Source organism: Neoarius graeffei, chromosome 1, assembly GCF_027579695.1.
Source record: "Neoarius graeffei isolate fNeoGra1 chromosome 1, fNeoGra1.pri, whole genome shotgun sequence".
Classification (NCBI taxonomy): Eukaryota; Metazoa; Chordata; class Actinopteri; order Siluriformes; family Ariidae; genus Neoarius; species Neoarius graeffei.
The window spans coordinates 80,400,862-80,428,844 of record NC_083569.1 but is presented as its reverse complement, the minus strand read 5'-3'; the positions used below and the strand labels follow the sequence as shown (position 1 = coordinate 80,428,844).

Genomic DNA, 27,983 nt, shown 5'->3' with positions numbered 1-27,983 from the left:
AAAAAAATCCTGAAGTCCACTTTATTGAGTTAAAATGTCATTGTAACCAAGGGAAAACATTTTCTAGAAATAGGTACAAAAATCTTCAAAAGCAGTAAAGGAATTTTCTAGTCAACTAAATAATAATCAAATGCATAGAATATCAAATGCATCATTCAAGCTTCTTCTCTTGGATTATGGTCCTGGGTCTAAATAAATTAGAAGTGAAATAAGCAATAAACTTCCACACTGACTGCTCTTTTAAAAGCAACACTTTAAAGGATTCATGGTCTGGAAGATCTGACCCATGTTAATACGCTAAAAGTCAGTTTTTTTGTTTTTTTTTTGTTTAAATAAACATCTGAAAATGTGCATCGAAAAAGACCTGAAACTAATTTCTAAGCACACTCCTATCCTGTTGAACACTGAAATGCTACACATGAAAACAGCAGTTTCACCCAGTGCTTATGTTCTGCTAATTGCTCTGAACACCTTCCTTAGCTTTTTTTTTTTGTTGTTTTTAGTGTTATAAATAACTTCAGCTTAAATGAAACTGCTCAGATAGACAAAAGTAAATACATAAATATGTTGTGTATTAAAGGTCCTGACGAGGCACTGGATTATATTGATGCAACAATCCATTAGTGGTGAGAAACACTGGACATGAGAACATGAAGAACATGAGAGAAACCAGAAGGAAAAAAAAAATCATGAAATACAGCATTTGGCAGCAATGTAGAGTCCAGCCTCTACTTTCCTGCTATTCTAAATACTCTTTAACATTTAATCTAAAAATACCCCAAGGTCAAAGTTCACCACTTGGCAGTACTGAGGAAGCTGTCTTGAATAATTTGTCCCATGACTTCGCCTCACTGCGTCCTGTCCCGTTACTGGATTGCGGCTCCCTAAACTTGAAGCTCGGATCTGTGCCCTCTGTCCATCTCCTGCTCCTGGGGCCCTTCCCTGCTCTCTTCTGCTGCTTCATGACACCTGCACGTACACGCTCTCGGTCATCCGGGTGAATCCAGCGCAGGTTGGAGTGTTTAATGTGGTAGCGTGTGTCTCCGTACCACTGAACGATCTCAGTCCGCGTCAGGCCCGTCTTCTGCTGCAGGATTGTGTAGTCTTCGCTGGTGGGCCACTGGCAGTGCAGGAAGCTCTGCCTCAGCATGTTCAGCTGCTCCCATGTCTTCTTGCGGAGGTTGGGCTCCGGACCCAGGCTGGGGTTCCAGCCTTGGAGGAGTGATGGAGATGGAGACGAGGAGGCAGGAGATGGAGAAGGGACAATCGCGATCTCCCTCCGTTCCTGTTTAACGTTAGCTTGGCTGTCTTTTTGTGGCGGCTCTTCACTTTGTTTCGCTTTCCTCGTGTCCGATTTGCCGACTCCATCTTCTACAGGGCCTTGTTGATCCTCCATGTCCACATCGAGCTCGTAGTCAAACGTCGTCCCCGAGGCCTCGCCATCCTCCTGAAACTCATCGTTGTTCAACTGTTGTCGAAATCTACCCGAGGGCTCTGGCGATTGACTCGGCTTGGTCAGTTCAGCCAGCCAGGACCGACCGCTCCTGCGTAGCTGGTAGCGACTGTCGGCAAACCACTTCCGGATCTCGTGCCTTCCGAGCCCAGTGGCACGCTGCAGCCGCTGCACCTCAGCCTCGGACGGCCAGTTCTTTTGGACAAAACTACGGCGCAGCGCCATCAGCTGGGCTTTGGTCTTCTTTCGCTGCTGGGTTATCGGGGGGCCACAAATCACGGCTGATTTTGATAAGTTATGGTAAGTGGTAGAACTCTCAGCCTTGGGCTCGTGAGGAGGTAAGTGATTCAGATCTCTAGGCAACTGAGCATGGTCTTTGTCCACGGATGCATTCTGAAACTCGCTCACATACTGGTTTTCAGTTTGCTGCTGAACAAACGTCTCGAAGCCGTTACTGTACTGAGGAATAATGCTGTTTTGCCTGCTGTTGTAGTCATTGGTTGCACCCTGGGAGAAAACCGGTTGCGGTGTGTAGTGTATATAACCCGTATAGACGTCCGTCACGGGCGCCTGTTTAACACTCTGCTGTAGCGTTTCAGGTGTCCTCTCTTCATGTGCTAAATAATCCTCTTCTTCTTCCTCCCCCTCCTCCCCGAGAGACAGTCTTTGCAGACGCCGCAGCTTAAGCCGTGTCTGCCGGATGTCGTCGTCCGCCCAGCTGATTCCATAGCGCACGCGCTGCATCATAAACCACACTTTGACGCGCTCGGGTGACAGGGAGCATCGGCGCGCCAGAGCACTCGCCTCCTGCTCAGTGGGGTAGGGGAAGGCATTAAATGCTTCTACCAGCTCTGAAACTGCATCCAGCTCCTTAATCTGCTCGGAGCGCACCCACACCAACTTCAGTCCCTCAGACACCAGAGGAAGACACACCAAGTGCGTCTGGTTGAGGCTGGACGTGCCTGAGGAGGCTGCGTCCTCGCTTTGGCTTCCTTTTATAGACTCTGGAGAGGATGAGGCTTTCCTCTGAGGCAAAATGGAGGCAGGAGAAATGCTTTGGCTGTCTTTGGCAGCAGGTGTGTTTTTCACAGTCTCTTTTTGCTCCGCTGCTGGTACCTGGTTCTCTGCATTGCATGTACTTATGCTGGTCTCCTCGGAGTCCATGGGTGAGGAAGACATGGACCCCTCAGAAAATTCAGACTGGTAGGGAGAAAGGAAAATAACATGAATATACATGACAAACCCTGTGTGCAGCACTTAAGTTCTGTCGATGAGGCCCACAAAACACAAGCATGAGCTAAGATCTGTGTAATCAGGCTCGCTTTTACTCTCCTTCCATGCAAATACTAAATGTGAACACATCATACACACCAAGGGTGTTAAAGCCCACTGCCATCGTGTGTGATATTTTGCATCACTCAAAAATCATTTATTATTATGAGGATGTTTAATTTAATTTATTCATCTTAGTTATATAGTATGGTTAAAAACAGACATTGTAACAAAGCAGCTCTATAGAAATCCAGACAGATCCCATAATGAGTGAACTATAGGGGAAAGGCAGGCTTTAGGCCCCACTGTTTTTTTGTTTTAAATTTTTTTAATAAAAATGGTATACAGAATGCAAGTTTATTAACAGTGAAATAGAACAAACACATAATTACAAATTAACTGGCATCAAATCCAATGATAAAAGTACAACAGGGGAAGCCATGGCCTAATGGTTAGAGAAGCAGCTTTGGGACCTAAAGGTTGCTGGTTTGATTCCCTGGACCAGCAGGAATGGCTGAAGTGCCCTTGAGTAAAGCACCTAACCCCTAACTGCTCCCCAGGCTGCTCTGGGTATGTTGTACGTCACTCTGGATAAGAGCGTCTGCTAAATGCTTCTAATGTAACATAACAGTTTTCCAAGTCAACTTTTTTTTTTTTAAACAGTAGAGCCTATTCCCTACAGGTGTGGGGCAGCAGAAGAGTCCAACTTTCAATTTCTATTTCATTTCACTGGGAACAGTTATCACACATTCGGATTGGCTCCTGAGTAACCTGTAACACGTCAGTGATAAATTCCGTGCATTTTCAATGTAGTGGGGCCGAATACACCACAGGGACTAATGTCCCCCTTTCTATGATGTAACACTGATCCAAACCCCCCAAAAATCTAAACACTCCATGAAATAGCATAACTTTAAAAATAAATGAACAAACTTTCAGGTGGAACAGACTGAAATGGGAACCCCATCCTTTTTTTTGGGCAATGCCAGATAGCAAGACTATAAATCTCCACGATACCTTAAAGGAGAACTGAAGACAAATTTTTTTATTATCAAAATTCTATTTATCTCATTTTATTAAACATAGAAATGCATTTCTGACAGCTATTTTGTCGCTGCTATAGCAACTTATGAGTGTTTGAAATATGCTCTGTAATATATCAGTCCATATGTCAAAGCGATGGCCGTAAACGAGATTCGTTGAGACCTGTGCGAGACATCGTAGGACGGAAGTAAAACATTCAGTGGAAATCAAAGTGACCGACATCTGCCAACGTTCCCTGTGTCCAAAATCGCTCACTCGTTCACTACTCCCTACATAGGGAATTACTATATAGAGGACTATATAGTGAGCTCATTGGTAAAATGAAAAAATGCTTTCGGACACTAGTCCGTCGCGCTGGTATTTACGTCATTACTGTCGCACAATTAAAACGTGCCAGATCAGTCGGCTGGTGGGTTTTCAAAATAATAAAACACATGCGTGTATTTTTGTGATAAATCCATATTATACTGAGCGTATAATTTCCCAAATTAATCAATACAAAGTACCTGCATCTTTCAGTTCTTTTTAAAATCAAGGCTGAATGCTTTCTTCTTTGCCGCTGCCTTTTATGAAATCAAATTTGAGACTTTTTAATTTGATTTCTTTCAGCGCAACCACAATGCATGATGGGATATATTGCTTTGGTTAGTGACCATCGTTGTACACTACTTTTCATGATGCACTGTGGGATACTTTGAGTGCACTATATAGGCTGTAAATCCCCACTAAGGTTTCGGACAGCACTACAAAATGGCGTCCTCACTATATAGTGAGTAGGGAGCGATTTCGGACACGGATTGTCAAAAGACACGCACGCCCTCTTTCGAATGCTGATGTAATCAAGCTGGAAGTTTTGTTTGTTTTGATAGCAATCAGGAAAGTTTGAAAAAAGTAGGCAGTAATCGTCATTTAAACTTGTTTTTGTGCAATATTTCGTTTGGAAAACAGTTTTCAAAATGGCGGCACTGACACCTGGCTGACACTTCACGTTTCGAAGTCTCGCACAAGTCTTGTGAAGATCACGCGGATAAGTGATGCCTGCCATGGACCAAACGAACTACATTCAACACGGCTAAAAACCGAACAGGCCGATAAGTGTAATATTTAATTGCAATTAGTTGCCAATATGAGTCACGATATAAGGTTACTAAAACCGAAAATGTAACTGAATAAACATGCTAATTAAGAAATAAAGCAAGTTTAAAAATGACTTCAGTTCTCCTTTAAAGGGAAACCAGTGTCAAAAAGGAAATGAGGACTGTGTATACTGATAATTACACTGTTGGAAATAAGGGTACAGCAGGAGTCCATTTCTGTACCCCATGGTACAATCTACACGAAATGTACCCCCTTAGGGCTTGTTATTGGACCTCAAGGTAACTATGTGTACACTTTTTAGGGCCAAAAAGATACAATATATGTCCGAAAGCACTATATAAAGGGTACAAATAAGTACCTTAGAGGGTTCTGCTCCAGTGACAAGCCAATGTAGCCCTAAAGGTACAATAATGTACTTTATTTTCTGAGAGTGTTTACAGGATGCTCTATATAATCTAAAACCTACTAATGAACAGATAAAAAAAAAATCCTGATCGTTGATTTTCATGGCGAGGTTTTCTGTTAGGAGACATTTATTTAATGTTTACAGAAAGAGCCTCCAGTCTCAGCACTTTGTCATAGTACATTTTCCTGCAACAGCAACGTCTTCAGGAAAGAGGACTTAGATCAAAAGGTGCAGGCTATCTGCTGGTACCTCGTATAGTGAAGGCTACATCAGGGGGCAGAGCCTTTTCTTACAAAGCCCCACAGTTATAGAACAGCCTTCCAAGTAGTGTTCAGGAATCAGACACAGTCTCAGCGTTTAAGTCTCGGCTGAAAACATATCTGTTTAGTCAAGCCTTTTGTTAATGGTGTTTATGAGGTAAAGGTGTAGATCTGGAGGGTCCTCAGACAGAGTGTTTTGGTAAACTGGGATGTATGGATGCTGTCAGTCCCCCACTCGCTTGCTCACTCGAGTTTGTTGACAGTGTAGCGGCTGCTGCTTTATGTCCCGGGGCTCCCTCATGCCTGTGTTACCTTCTGGCTCTCCCCTTTTAGTTCTGCTGTCATAGTTAGTTGCCGGAGTCCCTGCTTGTACTCAGTGCAATATGTACACTAGTGCATCTCAAAAAATTAGAATATTGTGAAAAAGTTCAATATTTTCCATCAGTTATTTAAGAAAGTGAAAATGTTATATATTATAGACTCATTACACATAAACTAAAATGTTTCAAGCATTTTTCTATTTTAATTTTAATCAGTATGGCATACAGTACAAAAGCATGAAAAAAACCCATCTCAAAATATTAGAATATTTAATTTCGAGTTTGAGTAAAACAGTATGAACACAGTGTATCTCTCGGTCTAGTTCAGTACACACAACCACAATCATGGGGAAGACTGCTGACTTGACTGTTGTCCAGAAGATGATCACTGATGCCCTCCACAAGGAGGGTAAGCCACAAAAGGTCATTGCTGAAAAGGGTGGCTGGAAAAGGTGCACAAGCAACAGGGATGGCTGCAGTCTTGAGAGGATTGTCAAGAAAAGTTGATTCAAGAACTTGGGAGAGCTTCACAAGGAGTGGACTGAGGCTAGTGTCAGTGTATCAAGACCCATCACGAACAGACATCTTCAAGAAAGGGGATACAACTTTCGCATTCCTAATATCAAGCTACTCCTGAGCCAGAGACAATGTCAGAAGTGTCTTATCTGGGCTAAGGAGAGAAAGAAATGGACTGTTGCTCAGTGGTCCAAAGTCCTCTTTTCAGATGAAAGTACAATTTGCATTTAATTTGGAAATCACGGTTCTAGAGTCTGGAGGAAGAGTGGAGAGGCACAGAATCCAAGGTGTTTGAAGCCCAGTGTGAAGTTTCCACAGTCTGTGATGATTTGGGGTGCCATGTCATCTGCTGGTGTTGGTCCACTGTATTTTATCAAGTCCAAAGTCAACACAACCATCTACCAGGAGATTTTAGAGCACTTCATGCTTCCATCTGCTGACGAGCTTTTTGGAGATGCTGATTTCCTTTTCCAGCAGGACTTAGCACCTACCCACAGTGCCAAAACTACTACCAAATGGTTTGCTGACCATGATATCACTGTGTTTGATTGGCCAGCCAACTTGCCTGACCTGAACCCCATAGAAAATCTATGGGGTATTGTCAAGAGGAAGATGAGAAACACCCAACCTAAAAATACAGATACGCTGAAGGCCACTATCAAAGCAACCTGGGCTTCAATAACACCTCAGCAGTGCCACAGACTGATCACCTCCATGCCACACTGCATTGATACAGTAATTCATGGTAAAGGAGCCCCAATCAAGTATTGAGTGTATAAATGAATATACTTTTCAGAAGTTGGACATTTCTGTATTGTAAATCCTTTTTTTGATTGATCTTAGGGAATATTCTAATAATTTGAGATACTGGATTTCTGATTTTCATGAGCTATAAGCCATAATCATTAAAATTAAAACAAAAAAGGCTTTAAATATTTCACTTTACATGTAATGAATATAGAATATATGAAAGTTTACCTTTTTGAATTAAATTATGAAAAAAAGGAACTTTTTCATGGTATTCTAATTTTTTGAGATGCACTAGTACTGTTCCTACTTATTCAGGTGACATTGGCATGGGTGCAAGTATAAAATTTTCAAAAACCTGAAAAGTCTGACAAGGTCAGACGTGCATGGCGCAGCCATGCGGGGGGGGTTTACAAAGGGGGGTGAGCCCCCCTTAGGGCTCGAAAAAAAATTTAAATTACAGGTTAAAATGGTTGTCTCTCATGTGGTCTCATCCAAACATTTATAATATTAATAGTTATATGATTTGCATATTCACATCAAATGTTTAATATATTTCATCAATACATCTGAAATAATATTTCAAGTACAAGGCTTGATATTTCAAAACACCTAGCAACTACTAATTTAAATGTTGAAACAACCATTTTTAATATGCTTTTGCTGTGATATCTTTTTTACAATATATACACTGGAATAGCTGTGTTGATTTGGTCGAACAACGTGCTACACGCGTGAAACATGATATCACACATGTATAACACCGTGAAACAACAGGCTAGTCAGGACCGCTCGTCGGTGAGCGGCGTATAAATTGAATGAGGTTTGTGGCGAAGACGAGATGAAAAGATTTGTCTCGCGCAGAGACTGAGAGTGAGACAGTGAGAGGGCCACCCCCCCCAAAAAAAATCTCAACGGATTTACATGATTTGAAAAAATGACTTTTTCAGAACCGAAAAAAACAGAGCTTCCGGCACATGCCGGAAAACTTGCACCCATGCATTGGGCATACCTAACAACCTGTGTTTTCTCTCTCTTCTCCCCCAAAATCTGTCCCTCTGAGTTACATGTCGGTCCTGAGATCAAGATGCTGACCTCTTCTGCTCCTCGGACCTGCCTGATCCATCCTGATGCCCTGTGTCTGGTTGGAGTCTCATCACATCGCTCCTGTGGAGGACGGCCCCATGTGGACAGTTGAAAGTCACACCTGGAGGATGCTCTGGACTCTTACAGTAAGGCCAAAAAAACAATGTGTGTGTTTCCGGTTACCCGACCGACCCTAATCCGTACCGCCCGACCCTAAACTTTTTTTTTTGTTTTTTTCCCAGTCGCGACTTTTACATATAACCCAACCGCGTGAACCGGAAGTTTTTGTCACTCACTGGGAAAATCAGGGCTTTCCACAAGCGCCGGCTGCCGGCCATACAGCCGACTACACAATTAAGTCCAGCCGGCTACTTTAATGACTTATTTTTGTAGCCCACAGGCTCTAAATATTAATTTTCGATTTTAATAAAATTAAATGTTTATCTAACGAACTGACAGTAATGTCAAACTGAACCGCACTCATTTAAGTTGTGATTCGCGCTGTTTGTACCGATAATAACCACAAATTCCCCGCCGACTTCGTTGATCGGCCCCGACATGCGGTGTGCGCGCGCACTCGGTGGAGGCAGTAGTGTGTCGGGGCCATCGGAGGGAACAGAAGCAGAGATAACGCTTATTTTGTCTTTCACCTAGAGACATGATTCAAACTTTAAAACGGAGACAAAATTCTCCTGTGTGGATCTGGCATTCAACTTTTTTGCTAGGTTCTATACTTTTTGATCAGTCACAGATCAAACACCATGAGCACATCTGGAGAAATTCAGGCTTTATAATGGGTGTCTATGGCGTTACACACCAGTGGCGCTCAGGAGTTTAGAGTGTAGGCAGCTTGAAAAAAAAAAAAGCTCTAACTTTCTCATTTAAACTGTTTTCTCAGCCACAATTTTCACTCTACACACACAACTTTCTCAAAAGTTGTAGTCACACATTGTGTGAATCAAGACAAGTGTCTCCCTGAGCGATAGGATTTACAGTTTTTGAATGAGAAGCCTGAAAGTAAGGAGAGGACAGCCGCGCTCTCCCATAGACTCACATTATAAACGTGGCAGCGCTTTTACTGCAAAATCAGAAAAGTCACTTGTTTTTAACTCGCTCTAGTTGTCCACGTTTTTTACACTAGGGACAAAAAAAATTACATTTATGTGTTCATGGGAGCCTTGTAGCACTCAATGTGAAAGAATTTTGTGAATAGCTCCTTCCGTTTCCGTGTAAATCAGCGTTGTTGGAGGAGAGGGAACTCAGAGAGAAAAAGCGCTCTTTGCTTGTTATATTGTGTCTTTTCCCTGCACCGTTACCAAGGCGACGAGCTGCACTCAGGGAGCAGAGAGGGGCGGGGCTGCTCTCTCTCTCTCATGGTGTATTGAGCTGTTATATTTACAGAAAAATTCATGTTAAAAGGTGTCTCATGCTGCATCAGATTCATCAGAAGGTGGTAACTCAGGTGACCTGCAAAGAAATTCATTATATTTTGTGAAATTATTCCTGTCTAAATATAGGTTATGGTAGCCATCTTGAAAAAAAAAATTCAAAAAAAAAAAAAAAAAGCCTGCCTACCGACCCTAGTTTTGAAATCTACGTAACCGGAAACACATTTTTTTTTTTGGCCTAAAGCTTTTATGGCTGAGGACTACAGTTGACTTGCTAACTTTAGGACTGCAGTTGTCATGAACAGTTTTGCACTCAAGTTTCCATCAACGAAGAGTTTATAACATCAACGAAACTGACTTCATGTTAAAACTGTTAATGTTATAGTCATGTTGTCTGTTGTTGCCCAAATGAGGATGGATTCCCTTTTGAGTCTGGTTCCTCTCGAGGTTTCTTCCTTATGTCGTCTGAGGGAGTTTTTCCTTGCCACCGTCGCCACAGGCTTGCTCATCGGGGATAGATTAGGGACAAAATTAGCTCATGTTTTAAATCGTTCAAATTCTGTAAAGCTGCTTTGCGACAATGTTTATTGTTAAAACCGCTATACAAATAAACTTGACTTGACTTTGTGCTTTCCAGGTTCTTTGTAACACAAGCTGTGCTTCCCCCCCTTTCTTATCAACTTAAAAGAGAGAAAAAAAAAAAAGACAAAATGGAGGCTGGAAAGGGAATGAGTGTTTATTGCTGCTGTAATAAAAGTGATAACAGGAATTTGCCTCATGAACATTCCACAACATTAAAATGGTTAATTGTCCGATGTGTTGTTCTTTAATATATTCACAATTGTAACTGTTAACCAATTGCTGTGGTATAAGAGGAATAAAACATTTTTACAACAAACACAGTTATTGTAAAATAATCAACTTCAGGCTGGTAATGGAATCACACCACACTGGCCCGGACTACTTTCCGATTACAGCGTCCCCTAAAACTAAACAACCATAAACAATATTATATTCCTCATCAAAAAATTCCCATGCAGGGATTGGCTAAGGATGGCTCACATGACATAAAATAGTTCCATCATTGATGACGCAGTATATCTCATGACGTCAAAAATTTTAAAAATGGATATGGTGTGAGTCAGTCATAGTATATCCTGGATAGACCATGAACTGATGTCACACTTTCAAGCTTTAATTTCAATTCAATTCAAAACATGACTGACTTGAGTCACAGTTGGGGCTCTGTGTGTGTGTGTGTGTGTGTGTGTGTGTGTGTGTGTGTGTGTGTGTGTGTAGATCTACATATCATGATCATGCCTGGCATTTTTTTTTTCCAGATGAATTTCTCATTCTTTGTAGGTAAACACTTTTAGTTTGGAATTTTTTGATGAGGGATATTTAAGAGTTATTCAATGAAATCGAGTAGCACATGAGCTGGTAGCTGATGAGGCATGTAGCACCGAGTCAGCTATAAGCCATGTATGACGAGATTGAGTGGAATAACTGTTTTATTCTCTCCACATTCACTGGATTTTGAGAAACGGAGCATTTTTATGTTTATTTTATGCAAAATTCGATAAATAAAAACTTTACACAAAAAACGTCTGACAAAATAATTTCTGCTTAGAATGTAAACAAAGCGGTGAAATGACGGGAGCAATTTGTGAAAAATGTGATAATTCTTGAAAAATAAAAGATGTATGTTTTTACCATCAAATATTTATATTCCATATTTTGTTGCTTTTTTTTTTGTATTTTCTGAGTTTTGTTTTCGAGTAGTTTTTAATTTGTCCTCGGTTGGTTCAGCAACACACTCCGCCATTTTGTTTTTCTCTACTCACGGTATATGAGCTGATAGCCTAGTAGTAGAGCAGCCAATCAGAGCGTGCGATTGCTCATATCCAGTCAGTGGTCGAAATACTTTTTTCCAGTGTTCTGCAATATTGCAGAATGTCAATTTTGTTCTGCAATTTGGAAATATTTTCTGCAAATACACAAGCAAATACTATACCCTTCTCAACCTAATAATGCCTATATTTACATCATATCTAGCTTTACAACTCATAGCATTACTGTAATTCTTTATTCTCACACTATTTTTAATTTCAGTCTTCACAGATCCTTCTCTGCAGCAAAGTTATCATTCCATGATACCTCCACAGGTCTTTCATCCCCCTCGCCCTGACACTATGAGCTACTACAACTTGAAGTATACCAACTAATTCATAAATGTACTAGTTATCACACCCACACATTATCCTTCCACACAACATACTAATAAAGGTATCACCACAATAAAAAAATAGAACACAACTGTTCTTCAAGAAACAAAACATTCATTTTCATGTTACACGTCATGTTGCATTTTGTCAAGATTAAGTTTCTAGCTTGAACAATAGATTGTTACCCAAAATGTACTTCATTCACAGTGTTTGCATCTGCAACCTGTAGTTTTAAATTGAAAGCAAGGTTTCAATTCTACACTCTGTTACATCTTGCGATGATGCAAAGAATTGATGCCATTAAGGAATAAAACCCAACTGGCAAATGGAAAGACGTTTGGGTTCATTGTGTTTGCCTGGCTTCTAAAGTGCAAGGTCATGAACTGAACTGAGAACGACTGCAGGGGCTTCACTACTCTAAACTAATAACAGAGAACTGGGTACAAACTAATCATGGCAGAACTGAGAGCTACAGAACTGAACCTGTGAACTTTATCTTACAGGGCAACTGTTTTACTTTGTGCTAGTCTGCACCACAGGCAAGACAGCACTAGGGCCATCCTTTAAAAAAAAATTCATTTCCTGTCTACCGGGTGAGCAAAAAAATTTTCAGTAGGGAGGGAGGGATTTTTTTTTTTATATATGGATGGATGGATAAGAAATCGCAATGCTGCGTTTGCTTTTTCTTTCAGTACTTTATTACAAAAGCAGACACATTTAATAAAATGACAGTTTGATCAGCTGAAACTTGTACAAAAACATTAAGTTAGCATTTTAAATGCTGACTGCAACATTTGCAAAACTTTTACAAAGGTACTTAAAATGTCGGACACACGGACTTTTTGTAGTTCTAAATCGAGCGTTAGGCCTAGTTCAGATGAAATTACACTATTAAAATGATCACTGAATGATTTGTTTTTCTGAATCTTTACTATTTTGTTGTTCGCTAGAATACCATTTTGCGATTTCACACTTAAGCAAATGTTTGAAAACTCCGGCTCTCCTTCCTTCATGGTGGCTGCCATTTTTTTGTGCCGCATGGCGCATGCGCAGAGCTGATTCAATTCTGCGCGGAATGCAGGGCTTTCCACAAGCGCCGGCTGCCGGCCATACAGCCAACTACACAATTAAGTCCAGCCGGCTACTTTAATGACTATTATTTTTGTAGCCCACAGGCTCTAAATATTAATTTTCGATTTTAATAAAATTAAATGTTTATCTAACGGACTGACAATAATGTCAAACTGAACCGCACTCATTTAAATTGTGATTCGTGCTGTTTGTACCGATAATAACCACAAATTCCCCGCCGACTTCGTTGATCAAGGGAGAGTAACTCATCCGCGGCCCCGATATGCGATGTGTGTGCGCGTGTGCGCACTCGGCGGAGGCAGTAGTGTGTTGGGGCCGTCGGAGGCGACATCGGAGGGGACAGAAGCAGAGATAACGCTTATTTTGTCTCCGGTAAACCAGTCTTCTCTCGTTCAATTACGTGCTGGCATCAAAAGACACCGCTGGTTGTAAATGAAACCAAACTGAGTGGTTGGAGTGTATTTTCATACACAAATGGAGAAATGTTCGCTGAGTGTTTAATTGTGTAGCCCCACTGCAGACCGTTGTCGTTGTTAATTCATAGCATGCTCAGCTGCGTGAATGTGTCATGCACCGAAAATAAGAGATTTACAAGCCAGGAACGCCTCATGATGCAATACGCAAGAAAAGAAAGAAGATTTACTGCCATTTTACTTTGTATTTGAGTAAAGTGAATAAATAAATGGTCTGTAGAAAATACATTTAATCCTGGGAACTGTGTGCACAGGAGTTTATTTTGTGCTTAACCCCCCCGGCTGGCTACTTATTTGTCATGGCTGGCTAGTATGAGCCTTAGTGGAAAGCCCTGGGAATGCGGAAATGTCAAGTTCGATTTTAGATTTACGAACCCGAAAAAAATGTCGAAAAACCAGCGTTAAAAAAAAAAAAAATTTCAACCGCACAAACGGCACTCACCCAGCTGGTGGACCGGAAACAGAACATTTTTTAATAATGGCCTAGTAAAAAAAAAAAACAGAACATGCACACAAAACATGTATTAGTGTAGCTTGGTATGAGAAAACAAAATATTCAAAAGTATCTATGAATAAAGGTAAAATACTGTTGCTGTCTTCAAAAGGGATATAATATCAGTATAATTTTGCATGATTCAACAATACAATATATACAAACCTATACAATTTACCAATATATATGTATGCAACTATAACAGCGACTGTCTTCATTTTTGTCACCCTCACGGACGCGCGATCTGTCGCTGTTGTTGTTGGAGTCACGCTGGCTGCCAGTTTTGCCGAGATACGACAAAATCGTCCTTGTTTTCTTGGCGTTTTTGTCAGACTCTTGCCCCGAAGAAACAATCCTCTTCTTGGGAGCCATGTTTGTTGTGCCGCATTGAATTCTGGGAGATGCATGGCGGAAACTGCCGAGGTAGTTGTCGGGTCCTCCCGGCGGGTATTAAAAGTGACGAAATCTTACATTGGAAAATGGCAACTGCCCTTATTTGGTTGTCGTCGCCTTTCGTCAGTATTACATAAATATTGCTCAACTTTGACCTGGAAAACGCTGTCAGGTTCGCGCGGCGCAGGTTTCAGTTTATTTACAGCGCTGCTAGTTTGCTAAATTGAGAATCATTGAATCCCGAGCCTGATTTTTTTAATTCTGCAAAATTGCAGGTTGTTTAATTTTTCTTCTGCAATCTTGAAAATCATCCTGCAAAATGCAGACGGGTATTTCGAACACTGCCAGTGAATGCGGATAGAATAAAAATCTAATATACCATGCACTGAGAGGCACCGGTTGAAATTATGGATTCTCTTCAGTGACTGGCATCGTACTCTTTTCTAAATAGTATGATGCCAGTCACCGAAGAGAATCCATAATTTCAACCGGTGCCTCTCAGTGCATAGTATATTAGATTATTGTACTTCTGTGGCACAAACACAGGTGTGTGTGTGTGTGTGTGTATGTACATGTGCACTAACTCACATTTCCTGCAGGTGGGCTCTTCTGTCCCTCTGAGGTTTGGTCTCGGGTTTCCACTTCATCCGCCCCTTTACTCTCCTCATCTTTTGCTGAGCTCGGACCAGGCAGAGCAGTAACAGGATGGACGGAGTGCAGGTGCTGACTGAGAGAGCAGACATCTGATGCTTTGTAGCCGCAGATCCGACATTCATAAGCATCACTCGCCTTGCTGTCCCCTGTTTCCGCTTCCGTGCTCACTCGCGCCTCCAACTTCCGGTTTTCCTCGCGCTGCTGCTGCTGCTGCTGTGGGGGTTCACACTGCTGCATGGCGACCTGCTAATGGAGGAAAAAACAACACAAATAATCCAAGTCACAACAAACTAAACTGGACATATAGCATCACAAGAAAACAATAAACAGAAACAAGCTCAAGATAAATATAGTTTTCTGACAGGACATGCAGTATTAGGCAAAAAATAACTACAATTATCGACACCTTAATGATCTTTTGGCCGTTGCAAAAGTAGAAAAGACTTTCAGTACGGAAATTGTGCATGAATAATTACTCAAACTTCCACTGGAGAAAAAAAAATTGATTCCTGATTACTTTGCGTATCAGATCATGTGACACCGTTGCACAATTATTGACACCTTTGTCCACAATTATCGACACCGTTCCACAATGAATCGACATTCAGGTGGATTATTTATTAAGAAAAAAAAATAAAAAAAATAAAATCGGTATGTGGTATTTAACATTTAAAATTTGTTTTACATAGACTTGTATTTAGTACAAAATATCTTTTCTATAAATATATGGATGTCGGCGCTTACGTAAATGAGGAAGTAATTCTAATATCTGTAAATAAATGAACTGATAATGTTTAACCTGCATCAGAAAATCTTTTTGTTCCACTTCCTACACACTTTCGTACATTACATTTTATTAATCTTTTGTTGTTGTTTGTATTAATTTCTAGTTTTGTAGTTTACCAATAAATATCAACAGGCAATTGACAATGTAACCACATGAAAATCCAGGTCAAAGGTCGCATGTCATTCCTTGAACCAAAACTGTAGGTACCTTGTTGTCAATCTAGGGCTACATCCACATGACAACGAGATTTTTTTTTTTTTTTAAATATCGCGTCCACATGGGCAACGGATCAGTAAAATATCAGGTACATATGGCAACACAACGCTTGCTGAAAACAATGCAATACACATGCCACACCACTACGTGCGCTGTAAGACGGTCCCATCGGAGACACCAGAACAATAGAAGTAGACGCATGCGCATAAACCCCTTCTTCTGTAGCATTAGCCTTTTTGAACGAATGTATTGTCGGACTTAAACCAACATCTGAAGAGGTGAGATCGCTCCTTTTTTTTTTCCTATTTTTGCTGGCAGGATTGTTTTTGTTTTTGGAAAGCGCATGGGCGGTGCGCGGTTTGGTACTGCTTCTGCAGTGTTTGGACTAAAGACTCTGCCCTAAGGGCTATTCTCTCGCTCTCTCTCTCTCTCACTTTGCACCATTACACAATAAATATTCACAGTGAAAATATTTTGTAAGCGCGTTTCATGAACCAAGTTATAGGATTTGTTGACAACTTGCATCGAGTTCGTTACACTTCTTTTTTTTTTTTGGGCTTTTTTTCACCTTCATTGGATAGGACAGTGTAGAGACAGGAAACAAGCGGGAGAGAGAGACGGGGAGGGACCGGGAAATGACCCCAGGTGAGAATCGAACCCAGGTCCCCGGATCCACGGCATGGTGCCTTAGCCACCTGAGCCACGACACCCCTCGTTACACTTCTACCCGGCGTGAAGCACTGACAGTCATGTGGTTGTGACGTCATCATAAACAAATCCGTTCTACTCATCCAGACGACTTCGCAACGGCGCCGTTGCCAGATTTTTTCACTCTGGAACCCGTTCTCAAAAGATTTCGTTTTGGGGCACCCAAAACGCCGGTGCCGTGTGGACGCCAGGCCGAAACGATAAACAATTTTATCAGATTCACCTGAATCCGTTGCCGTGTGGACAGGGCCTAGATCAGCCTAAACTTGTTCTGTTGTTATTCTTTGGTACATTTTTATCGTGTTAAAATAGATCTATTATTTACTAGTGTTTATCTTACCTTATACATGTGCTTTTAAAATATTCTTCAAATATTCCAAGATTAAAGTTTTAAAATTAACTGTCGCATGCATTGTCATATTTCTTGATGATGATGATGATATAATGTAGAAGTGTTCATGAGAATAATGTATACGACAATGATTTTCATGTAAACTACTGTTAAAATTCACTTAGGAAATAACTACAAAATCCTGTAGGTCAATTACTGTAAGATATCTTACAGTAAATTTAATGAAAACATTATTTACAATGATGTGTGTTCTAAACATTTGCGTCCTCGATTTGGAAAAGAATGAGAAACTTTGTGTAAGTGAATGCATCTGTAAATATAGATACATATGCAAATACAGATCCTGTTAACAAAAACAACTTTCAAAAGAATGGCAGTGCAAGAATTACCAATTAGTCGTCAATACACATCTCTCAGTTTACAATGAAACTGTATTTAAAATAATTTCATTCTCAGTTAGAGAAATGAATCAGGAAATCTGTCTTGGTCAAGGCAAGGTGTAAATATAAATACATATGCAAATTCAGATCATGTTACGCAAATCAAATTTTAAAGTCATGTCGGTGACAATTTGTAAAATCAACAACACATTTAAGTTAACGATGAAACTGTATTCAAAATATTTCTGTCCTAACAAAGGAATCAAGAAGTTTCTCAAGAGTTAGAGTCACACAAACACATTTGTTCTGCTGTAAAATTAAGTTAATTCAATTATCATCCAAAGAGTTGATCATTCATTTTGATAGGAATGTCAACTTTAATTGTGACGCCAGGCTTGTAGTACTTGAGTCCAGGACTTGGACTCGAGTCCGACTCGTGACTTGACTCGGACTTGAGCACTGATGACTCGGACTTGTGCATTAACTGCATTCGGACTCGTAAATTGGAGATGAGGGCTCAGATTTTTTTCTTTATTTTTTGTAACATGCCATAATAACTTGGCATAAAATATTTATATCTACATAAATTTTTATACTAATTTCGCGCAAGAGAGTGTCACACCTGCGCGCTTTGGCACGTGCATCAGATAGACTCTCGGGCATGCGCCAAGCGGACTCTCGCATGTGCGCTGTAAATGACTCACACCTGCACAGGATTAAGGCGCAATCAGTGTGCCTATATAAAAACTGTGAAAACACACTTACTTTGCGAAGTATTGAGTTGTGTTGCTAACACGTTACCGAGCCTTACAGTGGATATAAAAAGTGTACACACCCCATTAAAATGATCAGTTTTTCTGATGTAAAAAAATGAGACCATGCTAAATTATTTCAAAACTTTTCCCACCTTTAATGTGACCTATAACCTGTACAATTCAATTGAAAACAAACAAATCTGTTAGGGAGGAAAAACATAAAAAACGTACAATAAGCTGGTTGCATAAGTGTGCACACCCTTAAACTAATACTTTGTTTTAGCACCTTTTGATTTAATTACAGCATTCAGTCTTTTTGGGTCGGAATCTATCAGCCTGCCACATTTAGACTTGGCAATATTTGCCCATTCTTCCTTGCAAAAGTGCTGCAAATCTGTCAGATTGCGAGGGCGTCTTTTGTGCACAGCCCTCTTCAGGTCACCCCACAGATTTTCAATTGGATTTAGGTCTGGGCTCTGGCTGGGCCGTTCCAAAACTTTTTTAGGGTCATTGTCATGCTGAAAGATGAAATTCCTCTCCATCTTCAGCTTTCTAGCAGACACCTGAAGGTTTTGGGCCAAAACTGACTGGTATTTAGAACTGTTCATAATTCCCTCCACCTTGACTAAAGCCCCTGTTCCAGCTGAAGAAAAACAACCCCAAAACATGATGCTGCCACCACCATGCTTCACCGTGGGTATGGTGTTCTTTTGGTGATGTGCAGTGTTGTTTTTGTGCCAAACATACCTTTTGGAATTGTGGGCAAAAAGTTCAACCTTGGTTTCATCAGATCATAACACATTTTCCCACATGCTTTTGGGAGAGTTGATGTAAGTTTTTTGCAAAATTTAGCCGGGCCTGGATGTTTTTCTTTGTAAGAAAAGGCTTCCGTCTTGTGACCCTACCTCATAGTCCAGACATATGGAGAATACTTTTTATTGTCATCACATGTAGTACACAACCAGTACTTGCCAAAAAATTCCTGCAGCTCCTTCAGTGTTGCTGTAGGCCTCTTGGCAGCCTCCCTGACCAGTTTTCGTCTCGTCTTTTCATCAGTTTTGGAGGGACGTCCAGTTCTCGGTAATGTCACTGTTGTCCCATATTTTCTCCACTTCTTGATGATTGTCTTCACTGTGCTCCACGGTATATCTAATGCCGTGGAAGTGTTTTTGTACCCTTCTCCTGACTGATACCTTTCAACAATGAGATCCCTTTGCTGCTTTGTAAGCTCTCTGTGAACCCTGGCTTTTGCTGGAGGAGCAACTGAGTAAATGTCTGAACTTTATTTGGGGTTAATCAGTCATTTTAGTTGATGGCAGGTGTGAACCCAAAACGACTGAATGCTGTAATTAAATCAAAAGGTGCTTCAACAAAGTATTAAAGGTGTGCACACTTATGAAACCAGCTTATTGTACATTTTTTATGTTTTCCCCCCTAGCAGATTTGTTTGTTTTTTAATTGAATTGTACAGGTTATAGGTCACATTAAAGGTGGGAAAAGTTTTGAAATTTTTATCGTGGTTTCATTTTTTACATCAGAAAAACTGATCATTTTAACAGGAGTGTGTACACTTTTTATATCCACTGTATTTCCTTGTTTGGTTTCCTGATCCCTGGTTTCCTGTTTCTCGTCTTTGATTCTGCAGAGTCTACAATAGCCTGTTTGTGCCTCGCTCGACCTATTGCCCGTTTTACGATTTTGCCTGCTGTTCTGGATTGTTTACCTGTTTTCATTTGTATTAATAAACACACCTTCTGCACTTATATCCGTCTCCCAACCATCTCTGACAGAATACTTCACGCTCCCTGATCAAGAGAATGCACGTTCACTTGTTCATGTGCCATTTCAGGAACAAACTAATGTTCATGGCGCTAAAACAGCCACTGTCAAATGGTGTGGTTGGAGTCTTGTTCTCGGACTCGACTTTTTTTTTTAATGACTTGGACTTGAACACTGGGGACTCGAGGTTTAGTGACTTGACTACAATGCTGTGTGATGGTTACTCAGCTGTTTAGCATTCTGAGTGGTAATTCTTGCACTGATCACATATAAATTCTACATTTTCAGCCTTGTCTCGAGTTAGGCCAGCAAAGGCGGCTGGATTGGACACACAAGAAATGTGGTACCAGGCATCACAGGAATCACAGCCCACCCAGTCAGAAGCCTTTCCTCCTGGTGTGCCACAGCCTGCCCATTCCTCATCATCTTCTACTTCACCATCATCAGTGTCCATGGACACAATTTCCTCCTCATCATCATCACTGTCCATGTACACAATCTCCTCATCATCTTCATCTGATGACTGCTTTGCACGTTTCTTTCTTTTTCGTTCCTCTTTCTTCTTCATCATCATTTGTTCTTGTCTTTGCTTCGTTCTAGTCTTTTCTTGTTCTTCTTGAACTTTTTGTTCTTCTCTTTCCCTCAAAATTGCCAAAGCTTCACTGGCGGAAAGCGCTTTTGCCATTTTCTTTTGTAGTGTGTTTTCCATCTTCGGAATGTCCAAACATTCAAATGCTGGCGAGGCCATGGCAGATGGTGGTGCAGGGTGAATTTCAGCTGTTACTTGAATCATGTTGGTATTTAACGCAGATGAATTCTCCGTTTCAGATCGAGCCTCGGGTGTGGTCAGCATGTTTGTGGTGGTGTCATCAGCTGGATCCTCATTTACAACCTGTTCATCTGATCCTGGCACAAGTGCTGTGGAAGACTGGGTTGGAACCTCTGTTGCTGGGCAGGCAACCTTTGATGGTCCAAGCTTTGACACGTCAATGCCATCAATTGACAAGGGAAATAAGCCAGATCTTTTGAAACCGTTGACGGAGTTTTCAAGTGTTGTAACCGAATACCATGCTTTCTTAAAGACACTTGGGAAGTGTGTTTTCGTGAAGACTTCATCAACATGCTGCGTTTGCCATTCTTTGACGCATTTCTCCCACGATGCTTTCATTGGAGAAAACAATCCGATATGGCAAGCCTGCAAGATGCGAGTGGCATTAGGCAGGAGGCAGTAGAGAATGACTCCATTTGCAGCGCAAAATTCAGCTGTCGCAAGGGAGATGTGGGTGGAATGTCCATCAACAAAGAGAATGACAGGAAACTGAATGTGTTTCTCCTCCACAAACTTGACAAAATGCTTCAGAAATTCAAAGAACAAATCACTGTCCATCCAACCGTCATCAGTATGACCATAAATGGCTTCTGGGAAATCCGACAAACCTATATTCCTGAATGTCTGGCCAGGAAAGACAATTAAAGGAGGCGAGTAATCCCCTAAGGCGTTGAAGCATGCTGTGACTGTGATTTGACACTCTGCGTTGGAAACAACTTCGTACATATGATGTGAGGATACAGATGTTAACACCTGATTACTTGTAACGCAAAGGGGAAATCCACTCTCATCTGCGTTGAAAATGCGCCTGGGATCATTAATAAGACTCTGAAAATCCGGTACCACCTTCTCCAAAAATGAACTAAGGCCCTTGTACCAACCCTGAAGCATCTCAAAACTGATGGAGGCTCGTTCTCTCGCAAGAAGCTGCGGAACCCGTTCTGTTATTTCTGGATGCCTCTTGCAAAATAAGTAAAACCATCCTTTGCTTGGCAGATTGTTGGTAAATGACGTTTTCCTCCCATCGATGTCAAGAACCTTCTTCACTTGGAACAGAAATTCAGCTCTTGTCAACGGGTATTGTATTTCAGCCATTAGCTTGAGGTAGCCCACCAGAGCACGCTCTTCTGCTGCCGACAGAACAGTATCGGGACCAGGTTTCCCAACCTCAGGGACTCTGCCAGACAACTTGTCAATCAGAGTTGACCTTGGAACACCATAGGTCAATGCTGCCTCCTTCTTCGACATATTCCCTGTCCTCACCATCTCAATGGCCAACTGCATCTGTTCAGCCGTGTACTTCATGCGCTTCCTATTGCTTCCTTGGGCTGACATGTTTTTTCCCTGAAGCACAAAAGACTTATTATGTTAAAATATGATCTCTGAAGTCTTCATTAAAGTATTTAATGTACAATAAATAATTTATCGTGTTCTTTTATTTCTATTTCAGATTTTAAGATTTAAACTTAACGAAATTCACTTCAATTGAATTATTTGTGAGAGAATTAAATGACATTTTTACTGTAGTTGATTGCAATTACTTTCAGAATCTTAGACATTGATTCAAATCCCTTTAGTGTGTAATATTGAACTATTACTATTAAAATACAAATATTCAGTTAAGTAATAACTAAAATTTATTTCATTTCAACCTTATAGATGACTTGCAACCATGTGATCAAAACGTGCTACGTCATGAGCGTCCGCGATGATGGTGGATAAACAAAGCAACTCGGATAGCAGCCGCTGAAAGCGTGCCTGTAAACAGTGCTGAATTTTCTCAGTATTACCACGATTTGAATGGTTGAGCAAAGACTCGATACAAAGAGAAGATAGATATGTGCGGTTTTGACCCATATTATTTTAAAAAGTCAGACTTTTCTGAAGATAAGACGCTTCTACCGACCATCGAGTACCCAGATATCACGTTCTATCTGGTTTGGCTGCCGAAGAATCAAGTACGACCTTGGACGAAACATAGCCCGTTTTCTCAGTGGGTGCCCTGTCTGGATTATTTCTATCATATAATTTTGCTTTCGCTCCTAGAAGCGAAATGGTAATACACATGTTAAAATTATAACAACAAGCAAGTGAACCACGACAAGAGAACGCTCATTTTATAGCAAGATTCTAGCAACACGAAATAAAATTCTTCCATGATGTTATCAAGAAAGCTTTTGAATCTCACCTGAGATAAAATGATTGCTGCAAACACGAGCTGTTTTGGTTTAAGCCTCTGTTAGATCGGCCCTGCCGATGTTGCTCAGCCGTGCTCGTCTCCTCTCCGTACTAAGCCTCAGAGTTTCCTCGCCCTCTTTCCGAATCACGGATGGAATTCTAAAAAATCGGAACGTGCCACGGTCACGAGTACTGTTGTGACCACAACCATAGACAGTACAAAAAGATATGGCACAGCAAAAAGAACGCTTAAAGGTCATAGGCAAGGGTCGGAGGTGGAACATAGAATATCAACTTTATTTTCTAGAAGAACGACCCAAAAAGCGAATTCAATCTTCCTGGTGTCTAATTTGCACCCTAAAATTGAATAAAATGGTTAAAATATACTGGCAAGTTTCAAAGGTTTGTTTAGATCTCACTTACGCGCACTTTCACCGCCAGGGGACTGTCGTCGTGACGTCATTTAAGCTGAACAGACCGGGAGCAGCTCTATATTTACTTGCGAACCGAGCACACGTGTACGGACTTTGATCGTGAGAGGTTGTGTAAAATGTCTGAAAGCGATTTTGAAGGAACTCTCCAAATTGAATATTGAGAGGTGAAACCATATATGTATGAACCTATGGCCGTTGCGAAGCAATCAGTGAATGTAGCTCACTGGTTTGACCGTGCGGCCTCGGAATCGGACAGCGACTCGGCCGACTCTGATCGCGGTGACCCCGGACCTCAACAAGACTCGCGCCCAAACGATTTATCCTGGTAGTTATGATAAATTCTTACTTTCATCGTAATACTAAATAAGAACCCTTTTGAAGAATAATTAAACCAGATGGGTACACACACACACACAATCCCTATAATATAACGTGGATTTGTTTATATTGCTAATATAATATATTGCTAATAGTAATACAAGCATTATACTATTTATAGCCTACTCTAAGGGAGGAAATATCCCTTTGTCTCATTTCCACAATGATTGTACAGGATCCCTCAGGATTCTTGACTACTCAATTGCAAGCAAAAGTAAAAATGTTTACCTCCAATCTTCTCCTTTTTGCTTGAGCGTTGCTGCTCCGTTTCTTCTTTGACTGCTTAATTTTGTGTTCAAATTTTGTCTGAAGGGCGTCAGGTTTGAGCCTTCTCTGTCCAACACTGACACCTAAACTATCCAACAGATGGGGATTCTTCAAAAATGAATCGTCGTCAAAGTGATCGGAGCACAGAGTGGCGTATTTACCTGGCTGCCAATCCTCTCGCTTCACACGCACAATCCACTCTCTCCGCCTCTTCTCCTCTCTTGGAAAAAGGCAAAAACTTCTTCCTGAACCGGTCCTGTTGTTACAGTTCACTGCACAACAATAAGGCATGGGGTTTTTCTTTGGAAATTCCCAAACACATATCTGCACTCAAGCCGAACAGCAATGCAAATAAACTGAAGTGGACTCAACTCAAGCGGTTTGTTTGCCATGAATGACGTCACGCGCCGAGTGGTCATGAAAATCGCCGAGCAGAAATTCGCTGCGATCCGCTCCAACTTATTCTAATTATTACTTATTAACAATACTTCTTGGGACCAGAAGAAAATTACAGAGGGTTTTTTAATATATCAAGTTTCAAATGTGCATAAATTGAAAACCTTTGCCTATGAGCTTTAAAGCAGTGGAAAAACAAAGAGTTGCACATACAACTATGACATATTTGTATATCCACCAACATCGCCGACATCCGGGTTTTTATTTTGCAAGTCAAGGATTACAAGTATTTTCATAATGACAAAGGATCAGTCACAAAAAAAATAAATCTCTATTTCAAACAGTGCTCTAATTTGTTGCAATTAGACTCAGATTGGTGAAGCTTCAGCATTTTCAAACCTTTTTTTAAATTGAAATTTTAAATTAAATCTCCTTCTAAAAATATAAACGTCTACTGATATTGTAATATGTGGTATAGATATTTACAACAAACTGCAAAATTTTTTTAATATTTATATATTTTATGAATGGAAGAGAAACATCTGAATATTTCAAGCATGTAATTTTTTTATATGCTCTGAATTTAATTCTGGGCTAATTCTATTTATTGCAATAGGACTCCAAATACTCTATAAATATTCCATTCTGTTATGAATCAGGAAAAAAATATAAATCACAGCACTTTTTATTTATTTACGCAAAGATCGATCCATAACAGTTGTAAATGTCACTAAAGCCAGTATCTCACTGGGCTGCGACAAATTGCGAACGTCATTTGCAAGAGAGTTTCAAAAGTGTCTTGAAACATTGGCGGGGCTTCTCAATTTCCTTGCATGAGTCGCAAAGTGTCGCTCCTTCGTCGTTGAAATTTTGAACACGTTCAAAAAATTTGTGCGACAAAATTTCTCTCAAAATAGCCGCAAATGCGTCGCTGGTGTCGCAAAGCCGTCGCGAACCCTTCTCGAGTCAGTTTCCGTGAGGCTTCCTCTACTTCCCTGCCTGCCGAGGGAAAGCCAAGCTGCGACAGCTTGCGACTAGTTGGAGACACAACAACTGTGGTAAAATATGCGAATATCAATTCAGTACGATTCCAAGTGAAAATTGCCGCCAATTCGCATATTTTATCGCAATTGTTGTGTCTCCAACTAGTTGCGGGCTGTCGCAGCCCAGTGAGATACTGGCCTTATGAATCAGGAGAAAAAGAATATCACAAATCACAGCACTTTTTATTTATTTACGCAAAGATCGATCCATAACAGTTGTAAATGTCACTAAAGCCAGTATCTCACTGGGCTGCGACAAATTGCGAACGTCATTTGCAAGAGTTTTTCAAAAGTGTCTTGAAACATTGGCGGGGCTTCTCAATTTCCTTGCATGAGTCGCAAAGTGTCGCTCCTTTGTCGCTGAAATTTTGAACATGTTCAAAAAATTTGTGCGACAAAATTTCTCTCAAAATAGCCGCAAATGCGTCACTGGTGTCGCAAAGCCGTCGCGAACCCTTCTCGAGTCAGTTTCCGTGAGGCTTCCTCTACTTCCCTGCCTGCCGAGGGAAAGCCGGGCTGCGACAGCCTGCGACTAGTTGGAGACGCAACAATTGCGGTAAAATATGCGAATATCAATTCAGTACGATTCCAAGTGAAAATTGCCACCAATTTGCATATTTTATCGTAATTGTTGTGTCTCCAACTAGTCGCAGGCTGTCGCAGCCCAGTGAGATACTGGCCTTATGAATCAGGAGAAAAAGAATATCATAAATCACAGCACTTTTTACTTATTTACGCAAAGCTCGATCCATAACAGTTGTAAATGTCACTTAATTCCACAGGGTGTTGATAATGGTGGACACTGGTGAAAGTGATCACTATTATCGACACCTCACACACGTGACTTCTCAACCGCACGTTTAGATACAAAATGGCGACCGACAACTGAAAGAGTAAGAAACAAAGCAGGTTTCGCCAAGAAGATCAGGAAATATCGGTGAATTTGAGAAGTAAAAACATGTCCATGATCTTTCCATCATGCTTACCTGCGATTAGAACGTCCTGGTTTTCCTCAAATTGCTGATCGGGCTAAAAAAAAAAAAAAAATTCCATCTCAGGTAACGTGCTGTGTCATCAGGCGGCAAGATCAAAGCGCGAGGCGGGTCTTCCGGTTGATTAACTAACCAATAATAACTGTTGTAACTCAAACTCACCTTTGTAAGCTTGTTTTTTTATTGGTAAATCTGAAAAGGTGTCGATAATTGTAGCCGCCGCTCTAGTTGGAGGGATAATTATCGTAATAATCGTGATATTTCACTGGATTTGTATTCGATGGAAATTTGAGTTTTGGAAGAAAAGAAAAGTGCAACTGAAAATTAAAGTTTAGTTCAGATAGAGTTCTATCGCACCTGTGAAATGAACACATGTATTATTAGCAGGTAATAACTGATATACTATGCTATAGCTATGCTAGCTAATGTTTATTTCTCACAGGATGGACCTGAAACAAACCGTGTTCATGAAGTACAAATAATCCAAACAACAGTTTCATGGAGCTGGTCATGTTAAAAAAAAATGTTTAAATCCAAAAGACCTCAAGCTTCAGTGATTTTACTAATACGAAAAGCTAAATCTCTTCTTATTATTCACAGGTTTAAACAGGCGCTACATCGCCATGACAGTTCTGGAGCTGTAAGTGCTGAAAGTGCTGTTAAGTCATGGCGATGCTGCTGCTGTACACACAGTGGGACAACACAGCTCCATTTAATAATATCCCTCTTCTCTGGCTAAAAGCTAACATTATCGATCTGCTAGTCGGAACAAAGGCTTTTAGCTGTGTGGCTAGCTAACCCGCTGTAAGAGCGAGGCGAGGCATCTGAATGAAGCCGCATGAAACCAGGACAGGTGACGATTTGACAGCAAAACATCTCACTGTCCCAGGATAACAAAGATGGCCCGCGTTAACGAGGCCGTAATGAGCTGCCAATGTAGGTACACTTGCCTCAGATCGTAGTTCTCAATCTGTCACAGTTTGGTTTGTCGCATCTTCGATGTGTGAAAACAGAAACGTTGAAGAATCTCCACGTTCAAAATAAAAGCCCCCAGGACATGATCTGTTCTCATTCATTCCAACTGCTCTGAAGTGTTTTATATCCGGCTCTTTGGGGAAAGACATATTCAGATCTTTTACCGTATTTTAAGTAAAAGTACTAAGACCACACTGTGGAAATACTCCACTACAAGTAAAAGTCCTGCATTCAAATCCTTACAAGGATTATCAGCAGGGGAAACCATAGCCTAAGGGTAGTATCTCATGCCCCTTTTCCACCAAAGCAGTTCCAGGGCTGGTTCGGGGCCAGTGTTTAGTTTGGAACCGGGTTTTCTGTTTCCACTGACAAAGAACTGGCTCTGGGGCCAGAAAAACCGGTTCCAGGCTAGCACCAACTCTCTGCTGGGCCAGAGGAAAGAACCGCTTACGTCAGCGGGGGGGGGGGGGGGGGGGAGTTGTTAAGACCAACAACAATAACAAGACCGCGAAAGATCGCCATTTTTAAGCGACGAGAAGCAGCAGCTGTACAAACGCGAAGTAATCCATTATTATTATTACTGTTGTTGTTGCT

General features: G+C 40.9%; 1 protein-coding gene across 7 annotated transcripts; it reads right to left on the bottom strand.

Moving 5' to 3' along the window:
- Window positions 1–19: 19 nt before the first annotated feature.
- On the bottom strand, window positions 20–27,356 carry homezb (homeobox and leucine zipper encoding b). Of its 7 annotated transcripts, none has more exons than XM_060935064.1 (6): window positions 26,409–27,356; window positions 23,945–24,255; window positions 22,915–23,063; window positions 20,271–22,070; window positions 14,855–15,166; window positions 20–2,653 (listed from the first exon to the last, which is right to left on the bottom strand). In XM_060935064.1, exons 4-6 carry the CDS (start codon window positions 22,059–22,061, stop codon window positions 785–787), a joined length of 3,972 nt encoding a protein of 1,323 aa, XP_060791047.1. In that variant the 5' UTR covers window positions 22,062–22,070; window positions 22,915–23,063; window positions 23,945–24,255; window positions 26,409–27,356; the 3' UTR covers window positions 20–784. The 7 variants fall into 7 exon arrangements, with proteins under 7 accessions (XP_060791047.1, XP_060790991.1, XP_060791113.1 ...); XM_060935008.1 differs by lacking the exon at window positions 23,945–24,255 and having other exon boundaries at window positions 26,409–26,451; window positions 26,577–27,356; XM_060935130.1 differs by lacking the exon at window positions 22,915–23,063.
- Between the last annotated feature and the right edge of the window lie 627 nt (window positions 27,357–27,983).

What these genes read in the sequence shown, in the direction of transcription:
- homezb (XM_060935064.1), bottom strand. Translation starts at nt 22,061, where the DNA reads ATGTCAGCCCAAGGAAGCAATAGGAAGCGCATGAAGTACACGGCTGAA. An exon ending in GAGGAAAGGCTTCTGACTGG is followed by an intron (nt 15,167 to 20,270) that starts GTGGGCTGTGAT and finishes TTCCTCCATTAG; the next exon opens with CAGGTCGCCATGCAGCAGTG. An exon ending in AGAGCCCACCTGCAGGAAAT is followed by an intron (nt 2,654 to 14,854) that starts GTGAGTTAGTGC and finishes TCTCCCTACCAG; the next exon opens with TCTGAATTTTCTGAGGGGTC.